This window comes from Malaclemys terrapin, chromosome 2 (assembly GCF_027887155.1).
Source record: "Malaclemys terrapin pileata isolate rMalTer1 chromosome 2, rMalTer1.hap1, whole genome shotgun sequence".
In the NCBI taxonomy this organism is placed as follows: Eukaryota; Metazoa; Chordata; order Testudines; family Emydidae; genus Malaclemys; species Malaclemys terrapin.
Genome location: NC_071506.1, coordinates 137,483,445 through 137,507,947, shown reverse-complemented (window position 1 = coordinate 137,507,947; position 24,503 = coordinate 137,483,445). Strand labels below are relative to the sequence as shown.

Sequence of the window (24,503 nt, the reverse complement as noted above, 5' to 3'; positions counted from 1 at the left end):
TTGAAACCACCTCTGTCTGTAGCTAGCAGCACAGCCCTTGTGGTAAATCTACAGCCCGTCAGAACATATTTTTCCAAAACAGTCTAAATGCCACAATTCCCGCTTGGAATGGTCAGACACAGACGCTCTGAGATGGAAAACCATGAAGAACTTGTAGGCAGTAACTTGTGACTTCCTTAATCTCAATTTCATGATGGACGTAAGGTCACTCTCCCCCCCCCCCCACCCATGCAGCATAGCCAAGAGATGAATCACTCAAGAAAGGAGCTTTGCGCTTTCACTTTTTAATTAATAAATAATGACGATCTGGGTTCAGATCCAAAACCTCACTAAGTTTTGGGCTGCTCAGATCCACAAAAGCATAAAATTCAGATACAGACTAAGTTTGGGGGTTCAGGTTCAGATTCATAGATAGCCATGAAATTCAGGTCCCGCTCTGAATGTTCTCCAAGGACTGTCTGATTCCAGCTGGGCCTATATGTAACAATAAAAATGAGCTTGGTCATTTATTTTGTTAAACTTTCATAGTAAAATGGCAAGCTGTTTGAGAGGAGAGTATTTGAATGAAGCAAAATAACAAAGGGTGACATAAATGTATGGCTCGATGCTCTTAATTAATGAAAATTCCTCTCTGTGAAAATAAGCTGAATAAATACAACTGTCCTTATTCAAAATTGCATAAATGAGTGCAACATTAATGAAGTTAGCTAGAGTTGTGCCCCTTAGTTTTATTTGTTTGCCTGCAGTACTCAAACTTTTTGAAAATTCAAAATTCTGAACATCCCCGCTCCCCCACCCCCAATTTTTTTTTTTTTTTTCTGAAAACATGTTGAACATTTTCCATGAAAATTTTTCTGTGGTTTTCAACCCGTTCTGGTCACAACGTACTGCCCCTCAGCCACCGTGCGTTGATTTACAGCAGTCTGTGGGCCTTAAGGTTTCGTTTCATGCCAGTTAACACAAAGCTCACTGGTGGGAAATGAAATGAGGACACTAGATGTAACACAGCTCATCAGTGAATGTAACCTGCCAAGCCAGACACATGAGAAGCAGTAGTGGCATAAACATTTTATGAGCCATTTGCAATGGTTTCAGTGCTCCCTGCTGATTTTGTTTCTAAACATTTCTGTGGAGGTCATCAGAGCAGAACTCCTCCCCAGTCAGCTGGCGTAGCTGTTTTGGGTTGAACGGGAAACAATGGTTTATAAAGAGAATAACTAGCTAAAACAAATCCTGCTAAAAACATTTGCTAATTGCCCTTTATTCATATGGGCCAAAGATGGTGGTGCCAGCACAGGTACACAGTGTCCGTATGTAGGAGAGGAGAACCAGGCACAGATCTGCTGGCCATGCCAGAGGCTGTCCCCTGCCTGCATTTCTCCTGTCCCCAAAACCTTTTTCCACAATGCATAAACACAAGCTCACAGCTGCAGTGAGTGCAAAATTTCTGCCTTCTACTGCTTAATATAATCACACCAGTTCCATTGTCTTCCGGGCCTCCCGTGGTCTTATTATTGTGGTTATTATTTATTATTTGTATTACCATAGTGCCTAGGAGCCCTAGGCCTGGACCAGGACCCCATTGTGCTAGGTGCTGTACAAACAGAACAAAAAGATGGTCCCTGTCTCAAAGTGCTTTTCATCTAAGTAAAGCCTTTACTTGGGCTGGACAATTTAGCTCTGGAATAGGGGACAAAGGACACAGGTATAACTCTGTTAATATTTAAGTAGGCTTTTATTTACTGTTGGTATAGAATATAGAATCCTAGATCTAGGCTCTGTGTCATTTGCATGTTCGGTTGAAATCATAACAAAGCTGCATGGACAAAAGTTGGCCACACATGCCAAAAAAAGTCAGCTCCAAGGGGGAAAAGGAAGGGCAGATCCAGTCCAAGGAGAAAATTGGCCTATCTCAGAGGGTCCAAGTGCAGAATGTTTACAAAATGCTCATTAAGGGAGAGGGGGTTTGTGAGATAGCAACAGAAAATCTGGTGGACAGCTTACACTACAAGAGATAAGAGAGGCAAGGCTACCATAGGAGAGAGCGTGTTATATCCAATTACTGAGACCTGGTTTTGGATGGTGTGGGGGGGAGGGAGAGAGCGCAAGCAAGGACTGATCACAAGCTTCAGGCAAGGGCTTCCAAACTTGTCAACTCTGTGACACAAGCTGCACACAACCCAGAGGATAAAATAGCCACTTAGCCCACACGAGAGCTAAATCTTGTTGAGTGCGGTTGGAGGTTAGAGCGGAGGAATGGATACTGTCACTATTCAGCTGTGGGCAACCCTCTCTCTGTTGGTGCACCTTGCAGCTTGCAGTCCCATCATGAGCCTGGAGCAGTCTTCCCTGGAGGAAGATGTGCCCTTCTTTGACGAGCTCCTTTCGGAGCAGGACGGCGTTGATTTCAGCACGCTGCTTCAGAACATGAAAAACGAGTTCCTGAAGACATTGAATCTCTCTGATATTCCCCTGCATGAAACGGCTAAGGTGGAGCCCCCAGAATACATGATAGAGCTGTACAACAGGTTTGCCACTGATAGGACCTCAATGCCATCTGCAAATATTGTTAGAAGCTTCCAAAATGAAGGTAAGAGCCATACTCCTCGGAGTGAACTAAGAATGAGTGGGCATTGCTTATAACCAACAAGACACCTGTTTACAATGCGTGGCGCATGAAGGCTGAATTGCGGGGAGGGGGGAGAAGTTTATAGTGATTAGATAGAGATGCAGCTGGAGTTAACGAACAAACACGGCATATGCCTATAATCAACCAGCTCACACTGCTTTTCTGATGTAACCTTTCCCCCCATCCTTTGCCTATTATATCTTTGAGACCGTAAGCACTTTGGGGTAGGGGTAATGTCTTCTTTTATGTTTGAATATTATGGGTGTGTAATACAAATAAATCGTCACCATCCCAGGAAGCATGTGAATCACTTATTTGTTACCTTCATAGGCATCCGATTGTCAAAGAGAGACGGTAACTGAATTAATGGGAAAAACCCTCTTTCACAACCCACGCAATGGTACAAATTCTTGTTTGGGAAGCCCAATTTCTTCATGGATTCCTAACCAAACAATGAATGACTCTCTAGTAATATTTTCCCAATTTAGTCTTTAACGGCTCCCAAGGCTTGATGTGTGAAGTAAAGTCAGATATAGAAATATCTGCAGCTAGCAGCTCTCTATGATGACTTTTGCTAACCCTTGGTGCTCATTTTGGGGGAAATAAAGTATTTTCTATTTTTCAAAAAATTTCAACTAAAAAATGCATAAAATCATGAGTTTAGACAGTTACACATATTGTGCAATTGAAAATTTCCTGCAATGGCTACATAACGAGAGGAATGTAAGGCTCACATACTAGCTGCTGATGATTTCTTTATGCTTCATGCATGAGTAACAATGTAGGCTATATATTTAAAAGACTTTTCAACAAATCATTTATGCCCCAGAAACATTCTGTTTGCCAGTAGGATTGAGATGATTTTTTTTAACAACTCAGCTTTACGTGTGATAATTCAAATAAAAATGGCTCTTCTATCATGCCAGTCTCAGTTTTACTGATGAACTCCAAAACTACAAGATAACAGAGCAAACACTGAGTATATATGACCTAAATTTGACAACTCAGCTAGATGCTCTGACTAATTATGGGCTAATCTATACCTCATTCAGATGTGTGCATTCTTATCCAGCTACATGTTTCTGGTTTTAAAAGGCTCTGCCTTAAAGTTCAAATCCACTTTAACTGTGCATTTCTTCAACATATAGATAACATTTAATTGACTGAGGGCTGGATTGCAAACCACTTATGCGTACTGAAGACCATGGGATGAGTGACTGCTCATGAGCGTAGAGAAGGCATTCACAATCTGGCCCTGAAGGAATATGGAATAATGAGTATTGTCCTTTTCTGACCCTTGCAATTTTAAGATGAAAAAGTATCAGGAATATAAATGGACTATAATTGGGCAAGTACAGTATACTGACGGGGAAATCCTATGTGTTTTACTAGTGTAAATCAGCAGTCATCCTTTATTTTTAGTAAATGTAACAATGCACAGTTCCATTCATTTTTGTAAACACAACAGAGATGCCAAGCATCCTTTTCACCATTACATGAAGTCTGCAATGGCCATGTCAAACTCAGGATAACTTCCTACCTTCTTGGCGGATTCCTGTCCTTTCTTCTAGTCCAGAACTACAGGCATAGATTCAGATACTCATATGCTAATACAAATGCTTTCCATATGCACACATACAGTACAGAGGATTTATTTTAATTCTCTCTCCTTTGTATGTCAAGAAAGTCAATAACAACTAGGGAACCTGAATTTTATGTCTTATGGGCCTTTTAGATGGTTAAAAATAAAGTGCTTGCAATTACATTGATAAAAGAGATGGAACAGATCACACAATGCAATCTTTATACTTATCTGCTTGTGTTAGTAGAAGATAATAATGGAAATTGAATGGCTGGAAGCAGTAGAACTTTATGACGATTGTTCCTTAGCAGTTTTAGCTCATGAAGCAGTCCGGCTCCATTGCAGATATGATTCTAATGTGGTCATCACTTACAAATTTAAATAAACTTTTCTGGGCTAAATCCTCCTCCTTCAGACACCAGTGCATCCTCATTGACACCAAGTAAGATGTATAGGTAATAGTGAGAGGGGAATTTGACCCTTTGAGTTTTCCTGCTCAGCCAGTCTTGTGGGCAGATGCCCATCCTGACTTATTTTTCTCTCTAATCAGGAAGTGAGACACCCAGTTTCCCATAAGGGCGTGTCCCTAACCCCTTCCAATGAATTATTCATGTCCGTCTTCTATGCAGTCAGCTGACTTTTCCCCACCCAAAGACCATACATATCCCCATGACAGTGGACTTGTTCTCCAGCATCCTGCAGCCTGGGAAGCTCTCGAGGTCACTCTAAGTTCTGATGCCACTTCCAGTTTTGAAGTGAGTCACGCTCACTAGACATGCATCTGGATTCTGAGTGCTTTCAAACTCACAACTAAAGTCAATGGGAAGAGAGGGCAAACGGGACCTCTCATGTTTGGCCTCTTCGATATTTTTTTCTTTTTAAACAACAGATGGGTTTGCAAACATCAGAAAACACTGAAGTCCAATTAAAGTCAAGGGCTACTCATGTGCTGAAGTGCTTTGCTACTTCAGGGCAAATATTTGTAGCTGTGTCAACCAAATGTTTCCATAAATATATCAATCCCAGAGTCATAGAAATCAGAGATGGGAAAATGTACAAGTTCCATGCAGTCCATTCCCTCCACCCTTGTAGGCATGTCCACTAAGTCTATATTTCCTAATTTGGTTTCAGGGTTGTTATTGATATTAGGGAAATGCAGCAACAAATACAAACATTTTTCTAAATTTCCTATATGTATGAAGAAATGCAGATGGTGTATGTATAAACATAGATAGATTAGATTAGATTATTTGCTTGTTATACATTTGATTAATTAATACTCTCAAAAGCTCCTAAGTAAGTACAGCAGTTTTCTTTTGCTCCTTTTAAGACAGATTCAAAACCTATTGACGTCAAAATGGGAATATTTCCATGGCTTCAGAGGGCTTTGGATCAAGAAAGACCTAACTTCCCATTCCGCCTAGTTATAAGCCTTTGCATCACCCTAAACAACTTGTCTCTATCCTTGGTGGTTGCAGTCTTCAGACACTGGTGGAAGCTTATGGTATCATTTGTTTCTATTGGGAGATCTATGCAACACTTCATCAGAGACAGCAGATCAGCAGTAGGGATTTTAATGTGTTGTATCAGATCACCAGTGAAAATACAAATTCACCATATATACCTGAGGAGTGTGGCACTGTAAATAGGATTAATTGAAGGTAAAGGAGATCACACTATTTATGAGGGGATCTACTGGATATTCCATAGAAAGACAGATCCCCTCTTAATAGACAAAAAGATACGAATGCAGCCTACTTTTGCTGCAGAAACAGTTTGTGTCATTCTGCCCATCTCCAATCCCCCATGTCCCTTCAGTTGGATATACACCTCTACCCCGATATAACGCTGTCCTCGGGAGCCAAAAAAAATCTTATCGCGTTATAGGTGAAACCGCGTTATATCGAACTTGCTTTGATCTGCTGGAGCACACAGCCCCGCCTCCTCAGAGCGCTGTTTTACCGCATTATATCCAAATTCATGTTATATCGGGTCGCGTTATATCGAGGTAGAGGTGTAGTATTCTTCTTCACTTCCTGTCCTAAAATTTTGTGTAATGTTGATATTCACATGTTAAACAGCTGTTGTATTTGCACTCCAGAGGTGGCTTCCTTTCAGTGCTGGGCAAAGCGATTCCTATATACAATAAATATAATGTGTACAATCAGTAAGGACCTTTTATAAAGCACTTCGGTAGCCACGTTGGAAGAAAGAGAGCTATAAATCCAAGTTCATTGCTATTATCATGATCTGACCTTGTTTTCCTTGAAGATCCAATACAAATCATCCACCTCACTGACAACACGAATAAAATTTTGTGTGACAATCCATTATTCCTATTTATTATAATTTTCCTGTAACTGTTCACACTGAAACCAAGGAATACAAGTCATGAAAGGCTGAGTTCCATGCATGCATATTTCTGCTGGAAATATTTGCAGTTCCAAAGTATTTATTTACGTTGATCTTTGTCATTTCTAGATCTGACTTCCCACCCTATTGGTGTCACAGGAATCCGGAAATACCCTCTTCTCTTCAACGTCTCCATCCCTCACCATGAAGAGATCACGATGGCAGAGCTGAGACTCTACACACTGGTGGAGCGGGACAGAATACTCTATGATGGGCTGGATAGGAAAGTCACCATTTTTGAAGTACTGGAGAACAACCATGCGGGGAGAGAAGGAGAGGAGAGAAAAATGGTGGCACTTGCATCCAGGCAGATCTACGGCACCAACAGTGAGTGGGAGACCTTTGATATCACAGATGCCATGAGGCACTGGCGTAGGTCAGAGTTGACCACTCACAGGCTGGAAGTGCAGATAGAGAGCGGAGAAGGGGAGGAGCCAAACGGAGAGGGGAAACTCGATATTGACATCAATTCCGAGGCCAAGCACGTGCCTCTGTTGATTGTGTTCTCAGATGACCTGAGCAATGACAAAAAGGAGGAGAAGCAGGAATTGGACGAAATGATAGACCATGAGCAGCTGCTGGATTTGGAGAACCTGGGCATGGGCAACTTTCACAACGGGCCAGGTGAAGAGGCGCTGCTCCAGATGCGCTCCAACATCATTTATGACTCCACTGCCCGGATCCGGAGGAACGCCAAGGGCAACTACTGCAAAAGGACTCCACTCTATATCGATTTCAAGGAGATTGGCTGGGATTCCTGGATCATCGCACCGACGGGATATGAAGCCTACGAGTGCCGGGGAGTGTGCTCCTACCCTTTAACTGAACACGTCACGCCAACTAAACACGCCATTGTCCAGACTTTGGTTCACCTGAAGAATCCTCAGAAAACTTCCAAAGCCTGCTGTGTGCCTACCAAGCTTGATCCCATCTCCATCCTCTACTTAGACGCAGGGGTGGTTACTTACAAGTTCAAATATGAGGGGATGGCAGTTTCAGAGTGTGGCTGCCGATAGTAGAAAGGAATGCATGCCCCATGCGTGCACCAGGGGAGTATTTAATAATTCAGTCTGTAAATTTGTACATTTTGCATTTCCTATTTAATAAGGTTATTTAATGAGGCGTGTACAGATAATTGTATGTTTCATGTCTTAGGGAACGGGCAGGTCATATGATTGTACGGAATGTATATTTTGTTCCAGTGCTTGCTTCTTCTTGCTGTTTCGCTTCTTATGAGAGAAGCTTCCTTCATAAACAAAATAAAGAAGGAAAACCAGATCATTGGGTTGTTGGGGTTTTTTGCCCCAAAATAGACAGCTTTAATGCCATGGAATAACACTCATGGATTTTAGTTCTTAAAAAAAAAATGTGTTGTGGTCAAGGACATTGTTTGAAATGCATCCCCACTGCAGGGATTAAAACATGGATTGAATGAACATAATAAAGTCATATGTTACATGCTTTATATTATGACATATTCTGATAGGTGCATTCCCATCCCTGCCTTCCCCCCACGAGCCCAAGTTAGCATTTTATTCTCAGGCATGTTCCTGGGTATTTATGCGTCGTGTTTGAAGTCAGTTAAAACAGTTTTGAAGTGATTGTGTTCACATTAAAATTTGCAGTCAGTTAAACCTTGAACCTGGTGTAACACCCACTTGAGAGTTTGGATTGAATAATTGGCTAAGATGGAGAGATAAAGTCTTTGTCAAATAACCAAGTAAAACATTTTGCAAAATCATCCCATTTGGTGAAAACTGGTACGTTTCAAAGGGCAAACGTCATGGGTAGATGCTTAAAGTGAGTTCAGAGCCTAAATTCCATTTCCCAAACAGATGTAAGCACTTAGGGCCAGATTTTCAAAGGTACTTAGGTGCCTAAAGATCCTGGGATGTTCAAAAGCACCTAAAGGAGTTAGGTGCCTAATTCCCATTGAAATTACTGAGAGTTAGGCTCTAAATTGCTTAGGTATCTACTGGGATTTTCAAAAGTGTCTATCTAGATCTTTAGGTACCTCAATACTTTTGAAAATCTAACTCTTCAGAACAATCACCCCCATTAAGAGTCAGTGGGACTTAGGCTTCTAAGTCATTTAGTTGCTTTTGAAAATTTTACCCTGGCTCTTTAAGAAATATCTTTACCAACCTGGGGTTAAACATAAAAGCCATTTTAGCAGGGATAGTTTAGCAGTATCCAAAGAGAGGGATGGAAGCCATGAAAATAAAGGACATTTCCCCTCTTCTAATGCCCCTATCTGCAATGTTAGGTGGGGGCAGTGCTCTGGCAGACTGCCCCTTTGCTATTACACAAAGCAAGAAATGTGTCTACCATTTGTTTATTATTGAATCCCTTGTATATAACAGGCAGGGGCGGCTCTATGTATTTTGCCGCCCCAAGCACAGCATCAGGCAGCCTTCGGCGGCATGCCTGTGGGAAGTCCGCCGGTCCTGCGCCTTTGGCATACCCGCCGCTGAATTGCCACCAAAACCGTGGGACCAGCGGACCTCCCGCACGCATGCTGCCGAAGGCAGCCTGACTGCCGCCCTCACGGCGACTGGCAGGCCGCCCCTCGCGGCTTGCCACCCCAGGCACGTGCTTGGTGCGCTGGTGCCTGGAGCCGCCCATGATAACAGAGCTGCTGACTTTGGATGTAAAATTCCACATTTGATGCATGTTGCATATCAAGGGCCAGGACTTTAGCTGGGCAAAATCTGCATAGTAGCTTTATTGAAGTCCTCAAAGATACACTGATTTACACTGGCTGGGAGCCTGCCCCCCATGTGGCTAATATGTTATGTATAACTAAATCTATATAATCCAACTCAAATGGCAAGTAACACTGTGCTTAGTCTATTTAAACCTAGGCAGAAAAGGAAATCCCTCCACCCCAACTACGCAGAGAGGATCTTTCCTTTCTGTACGTGTTGAAGTTGTCAATTCATAAAGACATTGCTCCCGCACACACACACACTTAAACTATATATGATGGAGTCACATGCCATGTTTCCGCCACTCTTCTGCAACAAATCATGGTGATAAGAAGGTGTCGGAGCTGAGAAACAATAGGCCCGTCACTTTATTTATATTAAGCTGCAAATTTGTCAGATTCTTGGGGAAGTGTAAGTGACGTTGACTCCCCCAGCCTCCGCCAGAGCCTACTGTACTGTCCTGCATCTGTTCTACACTTTTAAGGCAAAGTTATCTTCACTGGAAGTGATAAGAGACTTGTCTTTGAAAGAACTGACTCTGACACTTCATGGGAATGAACACAAAGGACTTTATCGAGCACCAACTGAAACCAGTTTCACCGCCATCCACGCAAGCCCTTCTGTGCTTCCCATTATTTATTGATCTATTTATTGACTGTCTGCCTTTGTAATATAATGTAGAATACAAAATGTTTTATTTTTGTGCTCATATGTATTCCCACTCCGATAAAACCTTGTACTGAACAACTTATATTTTGAGGCCTTCTGTTGAGCATTGCTCCAAAGTGGGTTGTGTTTTGTTTTGTTTTTTTGGTATAGATCTTTGTAAATATAGTACATTATTATCATCTTTCCTGCCTTCAGACAATCCATCACAGTGATTTAAGAAAGCATCTTGGAGAATGCATAGTCTTGTCTGATAGATACAAGCTCTATCAAGGATATAATTGCTTTAAGTGCTCTAGCTATGTAGTCTATTGTAAAGTAGTGCAGAGTAGGTGGTGCATTTCCAACGAGCACGCTCAATCAATGGAGCTACATTGATTTAGATCAGCTGGGAAAATGATTGTCATTGCCTTATGGACCATTCCACTTTGCAACTTCATAATTTTAACCTTGGATAAATGGCAGGTTAAAAACATGTAATAGATGTGAAATTTTCTTAATCCACTAGCATGAATCATTTTAAGTGAGACCCCCACAAATACCTTTTAATATGGCATGCCCAAACTATCTGCAGTTCATATGAAGCTAGTACAAACCATTCACCGTGTCAGTGGTATAACAATTATTGTTTGCAATAAGCCATCATTTATTTTATCATTTCTTTTCTGCAACAGGCTTGTGTATATTTGTACCCCTTTCCTCTACTGAATAACATCAGAAAGGCTCAACCGCATAGCCAATGACCTATACTGTTAACAGCCAGTGAAGAATCTCCTTTAGCTTGAGCTCAGGTAGTCGGAGACTACAAAAGGACATGTGTTCTGTTCCCGCACTTGTCACCATAAGGGGGCCATGTGGTAAAATAATGAATTGTCATAGATTTGTTACATTATTGTAAAAAGGGTAAGAAAAGTCCCATTGCCTATGGTATACATGCAGGATAAGGTCCATGGTACGAGTCAACAAAAAAATAGAATGTAGGGATCAATTCTGCAAACATTTATGCACAGGAGTAATTTTACCTGTGAGTGAGTTACATGTATAAGCATTTACAGGATCAATATATAGGAACATAGGAACCAAGTCAAATTAGTACAGTGGTTCATCCAGTCTATTATTAATTAACCTTTATACTGCAGTACAACAAACCGCTAAGGTACTAGTACAGTGCCAGGTTTGCCACAACTCAGGCAAATGCTGAAGGCACTTCAGCTACTAGGCTTTAAAGGCACTAGCCCTGGCTAGTAGTGGCTGCATCTTGTCTCTGACCGCAGACAGTCAGAGGAACCCAGGTATCAGAGGAATGTGCAAGAAACCCCCTAATGGCAATTAGTAAGAAAATAAGAAACATCTTATTATGATGTTCTTTGGGAAAACATTGTTAAACCACATTTTTAATATCTCATGAACCATGCATTTGTGTATGCTCTATATTGTTCATAACCTGAGATTTTAACTAATCAGAATATTTCATTTCTTTGTAAGGTTTCTGTTTAAAATAAGGACATTTGCTTTAATAGAATGACTTCAACCCAGTGCAAAAGATAACTGGGTAACTACAATTTCCTGGTCTGTGCATTGCAACTACAATATAAATATTGTTTATATTATGACCATGCACAGTTCAGTGGGAGTATGTGGTCTATTTTTTTTTAAAGAGAGTTTTTCTTTGTGCCATTTTTAAATTAATAAATTAAGCCCGATACTTCAAACACATACACTCTTAACTTAAAGCATGGGTGTTGTCTCCCTGAGTTCATACTTTATATTGCAGCATATAGCAATGTGTTTGGAGGTTCAGGGCCTTGGTTGCTAAAAACAATGCTATACAAAATGTCGTGTTTCACATGCTGTTAACAATAAATAACAAATGAATCTCTTGAAACATTTTCCAGGGCTGGGAAGAGATTAATTATATTAATGAAAAAATATAATTTATGATTTCTGCTTCTTACATTTTTTACACATTTATTTTTCACTTTAATTAGTAGCCTAAATTGATTTTCTTTTCTTTCCTGACCTGCTTGATGTCAATGTTAATGGACTTTTGACTCTTATTTTTTAAAGCCAAATAAAAAAGAAAAGATATTCCTAAGAAAATAGTTTCAATTTTGGAGTGTTCTTTTTAAATAAATTTTGCAAAATATCCCTAAAATGTTGCACATTACTAAAAGATATATTCTTTGCAAACTACCTACTTCAGCAACCTTTGCTCACATAAACTATCAACTTCAACGGGATTCCTACTTTTGACGGTTTATTATTTATATTGGAGTAGCACGTACCATCTGGTCTACACTTCAAATTTAAGTCGCCATAGCTGCAACTCTCGGGGTGGGAATAATCCACACCGCTGAGCGCCATAGTTATGTCAAGCTAATCCCTGGGGTAGATGCATCTAGGTCAACAGAAGAATGCTGTTGTCAGCATAGTTACCGTCACTCGGGAAGGCAGTGTTCCTACAGCAACAGAAAAATCCCTTCCATTACTATAGGATACATCTACACTACAGGCTTATGCTGGAGTAGCTACAGCACTGTAGCTATGCCTCTATTGTTCCAGTGGTGTAGACATAGCCTTGGTGTCCCAAGCAATTTTAGGTCCCCTTTGTGCTAGGTACTTCTACAAACATAGTGGCAGACAATCCTTGCCTTGAAGAGCTTACAACCTAAGTAGACAAGACAGACGAAGGATGGGAGGGGAAACAGAGGCACTGAGAAGGGAAGTTATTTGCCCAAAGTCACACAGCATGGAATAGAGTGTAAATCACGTATTAGTAAGGCTCGCTGATGTGAGTGAGGGTTGCAGAGTTCTGCTCTCAGATCAACACATGTGGTTCTGGGTGAATTTGAACCTCTGAGAGTTTTATTCTCCCCGGGGGAAAAGGTTCAGCCATCTGTGAAGCAAGAGGTGGCCGTGAGGTAACTGCACCCAGATTTGGGATTAGCCATTGGTTGGAGGTGTGAGCCCGGACAAGGGGAGTTTGTCTCTGAAAACCCCTCACACAGCCAGCTCTCTGACACTCAGAGCTGAGGGGAAAACAGAAGATGACTTCAGGTAAGGACACATTGCACTTTTCTAGCGCCCTCCGTAGCACTTCACAAACAGGGACTCACTGGCCCTCACCACACTCGGGGCTGATAACTAATATCATTGCCTCTGTTTTCCAGATAGGCAAAATGAGGCACAAAGAAGCTAAGGCCCAAACATTTCAAACCTGGCGGCTTCTAATTCTAGGTGCCCAAATTGAGATTACTGATGCCAACAGGAAGCCGTAGATGTTCAGAATCTCTGCTGCTCAAGCCTTATGTTTCTTCAGTGGGTTGCCCAAAAACTGAGGCCGTTTCAAAAATGTTGTCCCTAAGTGATTTGCCCAAAGTCATGCACGCAGAAGGCAGAGACAGGAATAGAACCCTGGAGCCCTGACTCCTACTTCCACTAAACAACTAAACAACACTTCTCAGGATGCACAGAGATCTACCTGAGAGCTCTGCCTACCTGAAAGAGGGGATTTAGGCTGGAATTTTCAAAGGAGCCATGAAAATCAGTGGGGGTTGGGTGCTAATTTCCCCATGCCGCTTTGAAAAATCCAGCCTTAGCCACCAATAAAAGGAAAGATACAATGAAGCATTTTCTCTACACAACACTAAGTCAAATCCTCACTACGCCCTATATAAAAAATCATTTTCTGGCACTTAAAACATCTGCTCCAAGTGTTTGAAAAACTACAGCCCAATGTTAATTTAAACTTCCTTAGGACCCAGTTCAGCGTTTGGGGAGCAAGCACAGCTAATAGGATGGGAACTGTGTTGATGCTGGGTTGCTTACTATGTCGGGAAACAAAGCCAGAACAAAAACCAGCCTGAGATAGAAGTTTTGTTTATACTGCTGACCCATCTGTCTTCATTAACGCGCTATTTACAGGAAAAGTTAAAAAAACGGCTTCTGCTCCTTCTTTAGCTGCAACAGCAACAAAAAGAGGCAAAAGGGTTTGTTTGCCCCCAAACTAAAAATGGAAATGCTTATCAGAACCTCTAGGAAGGAGATGTTTATTATAGGAATTTTATTATTGTTGGTTACTAGAGTTGAACTCAGCCATTTCAGCAGAACTTGTTCGTTTCTAGACACAGAAGCCCAGATCCTCAAAAGTGCCTAGCTCCTACTGAAATTAATGGGAGTTAAGCACCTGAATACTTTTGAGGGGCAGTGCTTAATTTGTGCCCCGGCACCTATAGGCCTGGGAGTTCATCGCCCCACCACCTCTGGGCTTGCTGCGTCAGTTATGAAAGTAAAAAAATTTCTTGAGTCCTGGCACCTCTTTCATTACAAATGAAGCACTGCAGAGGGGTTTAGGAAGGGTGGGTATCCCAGTGAATATTTTGCTCTCCTCACTCTGAAACAAGCAGCCACCTCCAGCATTCTTACAAACAGCAGATCTTTGGCAGTGAAATGGAAGCATTGATGAGCCCTGAGGTGGGCCTTGCTTCATTAAGCAAAATGTGTGTTCATACCTCACATCAGTTTATGGGATTATATGACGGGGTTGCCTGTAGCTGCAGGGGACTGGACTTGATGACCCAAGAGGTCCCGTCCAGTCCTATGTAACTAACATGAGGTAAAACACCTAGTGTAGTTTTTGCACAAGTTAATGGGTTGAGGTAAACCCTAAGCTCTCCCACAGTCTTAACCATTGACCTACTAACTTGTGTCAGAACTACAAACTGCCTTGTCTTCACAAGGATTTTCCTCATGTTAGTTACCATGTGTTAGCAAACGCCAGGTAAGCCCACACCTTCACACATCACCAGGTGAGATATTTCACCTGTTTTCATCCTTTCCTTAATACTAGCTTAATGGAACGGGTAGGGCCACCGCCAGAATTTTGCTAAGGAGTGGGCAGAGGTTATCTGTCTGGCTGCTCCAATTTTGAGTAACATGACAAATCCATGCACCAGGTCGCAAAGCCACTCACCAAAGCTTGGCCCACCTGCCCTTCCGTCATGACACGGGGCGGGGTGGGCCCGGCAAATTTGAGTGAGCGGTGTTGTGACTTGGCTCACAGGGTCACATCATCACTTATGTAAATTTGGCCCAGCCACGCCTCTAGTTTCTAATCAGGAGCTTCCCCCACTGCGCCCCTGACAAAGGCGGAAGGAGGGTTTAGTGATTAGGGTACTAGCCTAGGAATTTCACTATAAGCTAGAAAGTGCTTTAGTGTCTAATTTCTGTACAGGTCTAGGATACATCCCTATTCATACTTCATTCATGAATCATATTGATTAGCCTCCTTTTCAATGTTTTAGAGGCTTTGCAGCTCCTTTGATTGCCTTTTCTTTCTAATAAACAAAGGAACTGTGAAGGTTAACACAGTAATTAATGCAGCCGCAATAAAGGAAATTATAGGAAAGGAATGGGTTTCCTTGGCACAAAACAATGCTTCCTGAAAAGAATGAGTTTTTTTCTCTAGCTCCCAGAAGAATTGTGGTTTCTCAGCACTGGGATACTAAGATGAGGCAAAGCCTGAGACGCAGCCAGTGGGGAGATTTCCCCTTGACTTCAGTGAATTTTAGATCAGGCTGAGATCCTTTCAAACTCAAATCATTTTGCTCAGTTTTTAGGAAGCAAAAGGATGTGGATAATCGTAGAATCCTAAAAATATGGGGCTGGAAGGAACCACAGGAGGTCAACTCGTCCATCACCCTGCTGCAGGACCAAGTATACCTAGAAATAAAAATCTACTGCAGATGTCACATTCATAATAATGTTATGCTGTGCCCTTGGGCGCATCATCGGCAACAGAGATCAAACCTGGGAATCTTAAACATTAGCCTCTATTGCCGGAGCTAGAAGACCCAGCTCTAATGAGTTTTAAAGGAGTATTAAGCCTGATTTTTCCATCACATACTCCCATTTTTTAATGGTCATGACTCCCCTGAATTCAACTGAGTTACTTCAGTCTCAGTCAGAGGAGAATTGGGGCCTAGGTCTCTTCTTTAGACAGAGAGAAAGGGCCTTCATCACCTCATTAACTGTTGCTGCAATTCATGCTGCTCTGGATCCAGACGATCTCACACCAAGGCAATAGGCCCTCATGAGTACAGAGAAGTTTATGAGCCTTTAGATATCATTGTAAACAAAAAAAAATCCTTTTTTAAAAAAGTTCTCCTTTGAAAAGTGGGCGGTGTGGACAGTTTTGATGTCTTTTGCCAGTATAGCAGCTGGACGCTCTGTGTTGTGAATCAAACCTTAGCTTACCCTGATCATGCCTTTTTGCTGCTTAATATGATACATTTCAGTGCTGGTGTGTTGATTGAAAAGGTGGGGTTTGATTATAGGACGTAAAGGCGGTGTGTCAGTGGAGGTGCTCCATTGACGTCCTTTGAACAACTCCTCACATCCACCAGTGTCAGACCCAGATTCAGCATTGCATTTAGGCATGTACTTACATCACACTGAATGGGACTTAAGCACATCCTTAAAACTAAGCAAGTGCTTTGCTGAATCAGGGCTCACGTAAGTGAGAGAAGAATCAGACACATGGTTTCTCAGGGCTGTCGATCACTCTGAACTACTATATTACCTTGAAAATTACTTAACACAGGATCGAATTGAATTCATTGAGTAGGTAGCAAATATTGCTTGAACCAAATGTGACCTGCAAATATCTTAACAGGGCTGTGCTACCAACAATTTTTCTCTCTCTGAGTTCTTTGAATACATTAGAAACAAACAAACGTACCAGGAGTCAGTTAAATGTTTGAGTGCCAGGCATGGAAAGTCAACATCAGATAAAGGAGATATTGTTGAGATCTTAGATGATTTCTTTGCTTTAGAATTTTGCTTTATAAAAGAAGTGGAAGGTGACATCCAGGGAACGTGGGTAACATTTCCTTAATGAAAGTGAAAAAAGGAGCTCTGGTTTTTGAGGAAGTTCTATAGCCTGTGTCATGCAGGAAGTCAGACTAGATGATCACAGTGGTCCCTTCTGGCCTTGAAGGCCATTAATTTATGAAAGCCTCCAAACCTTTGCATGGTCTTTCAAACTACATTCGTCAAGTGCTGCAAATGTTGGACTTAGATTCTAAGATTAACTAACGGCTTACTTTTAAGATGGTCAAGTTAACTGTTCCTAGATATGTAGCCATAAGAATGCCAGCTATGTTCTGTGATAGTGACATTTATATCACGTGGACCAGATAAATGTCAAAACCAACCCTCTTTCTCAATCATTATTATTTCTTCATGTCTTGGATCAACGTGCTCAGTGCTGAACAGACAGAGGTAGAAGTTTGACAAAAATAAATCGCCAAATCAGTTGATTGAATGCCTCCGAGGACTTGACAGAATGTGGAAGGCTGCTGGCTTGAATCCCGCTCGGGCTGATGGTGCCTAAAAGTTATTTCCATCTAATGGCTGACTGGTCAGTAGCCTGGGAGCTGGTAATCTCAGTCCAGTCGCTAATGGACAGGTGCCCCCCTTCACAAGTGGTACTATCTCAGTCGAGAAGCCCAGGAGTGCCTGGGCACAGAAACTGAATTAACCCCTCGCTCTTTGGAGTTTGTTCCTCCAGTGTACAGCTGCTTGAACTATATTAATGAAAGGCTACTCTTTGCGTTGCTCTGGTATCTGGTCTGTGGAGAGCTGGGGGGAAAATCTCAGTCTTCAGAGGCAGTCAGAAGGAGAATCTTTCACCTGCAGTGCATTCATTTTTAAAATCCTTCATCTTAACTAGCTCACTCCTTTATCCAGCACTGCTACAGCAGAAAGGACTTACAAACACACATGCCATGGATCTATTCCTGCAGACAAACTCCTACTCCTTTAGTGTCAAGAGAGTTCCTGGCACTTTTGTCTGCAACAGGATTTCAGGATCAAGAGATATATAGACCTGGTCCGTTTTATGCATGTGCACGTACGCACACACACATTATTTTCTTGATAATTATTATGATCATTTAGCACTTTAAAAATCATTGATACTTAAAGTGTAATCTCTTTGGGGCAAGGACTGTCTTTCTGTTCTGTGCTTGTACAGGCCCCCAGCATAGTGGGGTCCATGATGGGGGCTGCTAGATGCTACTGAAATACAAATCAGAACCATAACAACTCCTTTCAAGGGAGTTCCTGGCACTTTGTCTGCAAAAGGAATTCAGGATCAGGCGATGTATGGATCCAGGGCATTATATGAGTTGCCATAGACACAGAGACCTAGGCTGCTTGGCTTCTTTCTTTGGAACTCCCAAACAATGTCGTTTAGCTGTGTGCTGATGAAGCTAACCAGGATGCAAGCTTAAGCTGGTGTTGAAAAGATATGCGTTGAGTTAAGTGAGAAGGTTTTAAACACAGGGTGGTCTCTGAAAGCAAGAACAGTAGTTCACTAGCAACCACAGCTAAACAACAATCCCATCGTCCGTAGTGCTCAGGTTTATGTTGGCTTTGCTGTAGCAACTCCTTATCTTTTTGGAGATTAGAATATTTGAGATCAGGAGTTGCGAGATTTGGTGGGATCCATTTTCTGAGCTGCCGCTGCAGGCTCATCAGGCAAAGTCGAAATACGAAGCTTCAGGAGACAGCGGTAATGCTCAAATTATGAGGATATTCAACTAGCTGCTAGGGTGAATGCTATTTACTGAACATCAGACAGAATACTCAGCCAAGGGCAGTTCTGCTGCCTAAAGTTTAAGCCACCTATGCTGAAAACAGAGTGAACATCATACCCCAGCAATAAATGTTTATCATTTTTGCAATCCATTGCTCACAGAAAGCAACCATGCCAGTGTAATTGCCAGTGCTTATCCATTCCCAGGGATTATAACTTTAGCTGTGTGCCCACCTCTTCCCGTTCAAGTCTCCCTGGCCTCATCACCACTGGACACTGAAATGCTATATCTCCTCAATATTTATTCCACTCTGTATGCATCCGAAGAAGTGGGCTGTAGTCCACGAAAGCTTATGCTCTAATAAATTTGTTAGTCTCTAAGGTGCCACAAGTACTCCTGTTCTTTTTACGGATACAGACTAACAAGGCTGCTACTCTGAAATGCTCTAGTCTTCAGCCTTATGAAATCCAAATTGCACTGCTGGGGAGTGTGAAAGCAGGGAGCAGGCGGTGAACCCAGACTCCAGCAGAAAATTGGAACAAAATTAGGCCTATATGGGAAATAAACAAAATGACATGACATGACAGCATAGTGCACAGTTATGACGGGCATGTTTCTGGGGCTGACCTACATAACTAGCTCAGCAACTGCCTCAGAAGAAGGCCAAAGATGGACTCTCCTTTATGCCTTTCTACAACATGCTCTGAGGGCTTCTCTCCACACAGAAGTTGCAGCAGTTTAACTTAAATCGGTTTAAAAGCCAATATAGCCAAACAGCTGCGAAGCCTGGTGTGGATACATTTATATCAGTTTTAATCTGGTTTACATTGATTTAATTACGGCTGTTACAGGTACAAGCTAGACTGATAGAATCCACATTTGAAGCAATTTAAGTGTGTCCACATATAAAGTTGCTTTGGTTCCATTCAATAGTTTTAAAATAACATCTTCAGTTAAACCAGTGGCTACCCAGCATTTCTTTTCCTTCTTCCCTCTAGGTTACACCAGTTTACACCATGTCTCACTGCCTTGTCACTCACCAAGGTATAGCTTCCACCAGCTCTGAATTTGCCCCAATAGTATTGATTGCATGTATATTTCCTAGGCTTCAGAACTCTTCTGGTTTCCTCTTTCATCCCTAATTAGGATGTCAAAGATAAACAGTGCCCTCTGAGCAAGGACCTTGTTCCCAGTTAATGGCAGGACTGGGAAGGCACAGGGGATGAGCCGTGCTTTGTAAAATGTAACCCATGGAAGCCCCTTCTCTACGTGGGCTGCAGCACGCATTCCTCTGTGACATTGTTCAGGGCACTGTGTGTAACACTAATGAGCTCCAAAACAGGCAAACAATTTAGACAGAGAGCCCGGCATACTCCCCAGAGATGCATTAACCCCTGCACTTTATTCTCGATGCAGCATCATAATAATATTTGAGATGCAGCCGTCATCCCAGTAGGATCCTGCTGTGTGTCACGAGCCGCACATATAGAATTCACTCACCACTGGAACATACTCACCTCTGGGATTGGTGGGAAGTAGGCAGCGTACTGAGTAGCCATGGAAGTGAGAAGCGATTTGGGCTATGGATACCATGACTAAGGATATAGAGTAGACAGAATGCCCCTGAATGAAGTCTCACCTGAAAGACCCGTTCCCAATGGTGCTCAGTTCAACTGACTCTACAAGGATCTCAGTGTAAATTGCTAACGGTCAGCGTAATTAACCAGTGGCACAATTTACCAAGGGTCATGGTGGATTCTCCACCACTGGCCATTTTAAAATCAAGTTTGGATATTTTTCTAAAATCTCTGCTCTAGGAATTATTTTGGGGGCGTTCTCTGCCCTGTGCTATACAGGAGGTCAGACTAGATGACCACAATGGTCCCTTCTGGCCTTGGAATCTATCAATCTATGAGCTTGTGGGTCTAAGGAGTTTAGCTCTTATATACCACAGGGTTAGGCCACAAAGCCACCCATCCCTCAGCATGACAAACTAAGGGGAAGCTCTATTTAAATGCCACTTAAAGAACAAGGGGTTGAGTCAGTCCCTACAAACCTGGATAGCCAGTGGAACACAAGCTGTGGTCTCGCAGAGACAGTAATGGAATGATGCAACTCTCATGTCATTGGGACTGGCCAGAACAACCTCATCAGTATGTGGAGCAGAGATGGATTGATCCAGTACTTCTACTGGACAGCCTCCTCCAGTGAGACGCCAATGGATTTTACGGCTGCTTTCCCTTGGAGGAAAGCTACAGAGCAGTGCAGGTGTCTCCTTGGGTAGAATTGACACTCCTAGGGCTGGATCTGGCCCTGTAGCAAATGTGAATTATAGTCATGTTTCAAGGTGGTCTATGGTGAATACTTGCTTGCTGGTTGACATTTCGCAGCATATATAACTGATAAATATGTATATTTCATAAGCATTTTGGAGATAGAACAGTGATCATACACAAAGGCTCATAAATGTTTATGTCTAACTGAATAAACGCTAATACAATGAAGAGGCTGATTTGGTTAGCTTTTTCCCCCTCCCCAATGGTCATTTTCTCTCTGCCCAAGGCAGATAAGCAGCTACTCAGCGTCATCTAGTCTTTGTGCTGCCCCCTAGTTAATGGGCAACCTGGCAGAGCGTTTTTGTGGTCAAAGGGACCATTGGTACCAAAGCTGGCAACTTCCTGCCTCTATTCCTCAGCCAATTGATCTGTGGCAGCAGGAGGAGGTCAGGATTATTTGGAGGCCACCAAAGTCTGGTCAGAGCAGGTAGTTTAGGATCCAGGATTCCTAAGTTCTTTTCTGGAGCTATTCCCTACTTGCTCTGTAACTTTGGACAGGTTGTTTAGATTTAAATTTTCAGAAGGTCCATCAGTTTTGTGTATCTCAGTTTTTAGGAGGCCAATTTCAGACACTAGAGCTAGATATTCAGAGGCACTGAGCAAGCATCGAAGTCAATTGGCATTGTGGATGTTCAGCACCAATGAAAATCAGCCCATGGTGTCTCCAGTTGAACACCCAAACATGGAAACTAGTGTTTCCTAGGTTGGGGAATGTGTTATGTTCCCATGAAAAATGTCAGTGAAAACCGGGGAAGAAATCATTCTGTCGAAAATTTTCTTCAAAAGTTCTCAGGTTTTTGTTCAAAAACTGAAAAATTTTCAGCTGAAATTTTTGGTGTTTTGTCAAAAAACAAGCAAAAATTGGGGGGTTGGAGTGTGTGTGTGCTGTGAGGCTTAGTGAATTAATGTCTGTATAGTATTGTGAGATCTTTGTATAAAAGACACCATGTTCCAGCATTTATACTGTTGGTCCTTGATCGAAAGGTGCCACAGAAGTGCAAGATGTCGTTTGTGTTGTTCCTACATGTTTAGCTGCACTCTCTGCCACAAAACTGAATTGCAGCCATCTTCTTCAGTGTCCCTCTATGTCCTGTGCTGTGGGAGACCAGGCATTATTCAAACTTGGGCCAATGCCCCCAGGTACAGTCCCATCTGAAATGTTAGGCCCATACTTGGGGCAATCAGCCTGTCCCACCACCCTTGCGGCTGCAGCTACACAGCTGTTTTTAGCATGCTAGCTTGATCAAAGCTAGCCCAGGTATGTGTACCCGAGCTGGAAATTACAGCTGCAGTATAGATGTATCCTTAGTCTCTCTGGGCCTCAGTTCCTCATCTGTGAAATGAGGATAATAGCACTTCCCTACATCTCAGGGGTTACTGTTGGAGGCCATATAACTATACACGAAAGAAAGATGGGGAACACAGGTACAGAGAGACCAGTCGCCTTGCTGAAGGGCACACAAGAAGCAGGAAATTGAACATGGCCTCCTTAGCCTTAGGTTAATGCTCCAACAATTGACCATCCTTCCTAAGTGAAAGCGTGGATGCAGACAACATTATATCTCGGCTGTGCATTGCGTTAGGTGCCAACATGCTTTGCCCCCAATCTGAATCCCTGGGTGTTATTTCTGAGCTATCGAACGAAACAGAAGAATGACTCTGCTGTGAATTCATTTATAAAATCCATTTTGCTGGCTGCTCTCTTTATATTTTTGCTTCACTCTCTGAATAAACAGGAACGGTTAGGAGTGGGTGACAGCAATGTAATCTCCTAGTGCTTTTCCATAACTTCTTGTGATGTTCTTGACCCCAAGCCAAGGTCCCGACACTGCCAACTGGTGGGAAGGTCCAATCTCATTGTGCTAGTAAGTTTCTGAACCTGCATGTCAAATGTACCAAAGGGTGTTGCTTACCTCAGTGATAACAGGAGCTGATCCCAATGATCAAGACAACTAGACAAATAAATATCCTGATCCTCCTTTCACTCATATCAGCATAAAGCTGGAGCAAAGCCATTAAAGTAAATGCAGTTATGCAGGTGTAAATGAAAGGGGAATCAGGTCTTTATATGTCTGGGTGTATAAGGGAGACTAGCCTATTCAGGATACAATGGGTCAGCTACAGGCTAAAGAGGAGGAAACAAAAATTCAGTACAAATGAAATGAGATGCTGCCAGTTATGAGACCTGATTCTCACTTACACCAAAGCTCCTTTACACTGCTCTGGTGTAAATGTAATTTATAGAGACAGTTCACTATATAGGGGGGAGGGATAGCTCAGTGGTTTGAGCATTGGCCTGCTAAACCCAGGGTTGTGAGTTCAATCCTTGAGGGGGCCACTTGGGAATCTGGGGCAAAATCAGTACTTGGTCCTGCTAGTGAAGGCAGGGGGCTGGACTCAATGACCTTTCAAGGTCCCTTCCAGTTCTAGGAGATGGGATATCTCCATTATTTCTTTCTTTCTTTCACCTTGGCTGGAAGACGAGAATCTGTGTGGCGGAGTAAATGCAAACCAGTGCAATACAGTGTTAGGTCCCAATGCTACAATGCATTGTGCAGTCATCTGCAGGAACAAGGGTCTTATTTGCAGAGTGCTTCTCAAACAAATGGTATCCTACAATGGATTTTAAAAAATGGAACTATAGAGTGAAATGGCAGATGCCAGCAAAGGGCGAGAGTGAGGAAGAATGACAGGCAAAGGAGATATAATCAGCTGAGAGGTGAAAGGAGATGGAAAGTCAAACGGGCACAGCGACTCAGGAGCTGCTTAGTGAAGGCTCTGACTTCAACCAGCAGTAGCCAAACTGCAGGAAAGGGCACAGCTGGAATGCCTGCATTGGATAGGGAGAGGGCAGGGAGCGGAACAGAGAGAAATAGAGAGAGAGAGACATGTTTGGGGCTTCTGATTTTAGGGTTTAACCGATAAACACCAAGAAACAAACAAATGAAATCAGTGTTTATCCAATAAACACAGAAAAATCACCAGACATGGTTACTAAATTCATGTTGACTTCACCCCTTTCCCAGTTCAAGTTGATTAAACAGGTGATGTCCCTGCTCCCTGGCTTGTCTACACGGAGCAGTAATGCGGACTATGGAGGGTGTGCTGACTGGTGTAAGGCCACTCTTCCATGGAGTTGCTCCTGACTTACGCTGGTGTAACTCAGTGCCAAAGAAGGCCAGGAGTTCTATTAGAAGGTTGGTTTTTGCGCTGTAGAAGTGGTTTCAGACAGCCTATCCTGACAACCGCAGGCATTTGTGGTTTAGCAACTCAAAAGCTATTCTGTGCAGTAAATTGCAATAAAGTTACGTGAATAACTAAATAACAACAGAGAGGCAGTGTTGCCAAGTGGATAGAGCACAAGACCTGGGTTCTAGTTGCTGATCTGCCAGTGGGTAACCTTTGGAGCTCTGTGCCTCAGTTTCCCCATCTATAAAATGGGCATAGGGATACTGACTTATTTTGTAAAGCACTTTGAGAGCCACAGATGAAAAATGCTATATAAGAGCAAGGTATTATTATAGCTATGTGAAATGCATCCTGTGTCTTTTCTTTGTCCAGTAAATGCAG

The 24,503-nt window shown here is 42.4% G+C and overlaps 1 protein-coding gene across 1 annotated transcript; it reads left to right on the top strand.

The window, feature by feature from the left end:
* The first annotated feature begins 2,156 nt into the window (after window positions 1-2,156).
* BMP10 (bone morphogenetic protein 10) lies at window positions 2,157-8,088 on the top strand. The gene is made up of 2 exons (XM_054017182.1): window positions 2,157-2,590; window positions 6,693-8,088. Exons 1-2 carry the CDS (start codon window positions 2,257-2,259, stop codon window positions 7,637-7,639), a joined length of 1,281 nt encoding a protein of 426 aa, XP_053873157.1. The 5' UTR covers window positions 2,157-2,256; the 3' UTR covers window positions 7,640-8,088.
* The last annotated feature ends 16,415 nt before the right edge of the window (window positions 8,089-24,503 follow it).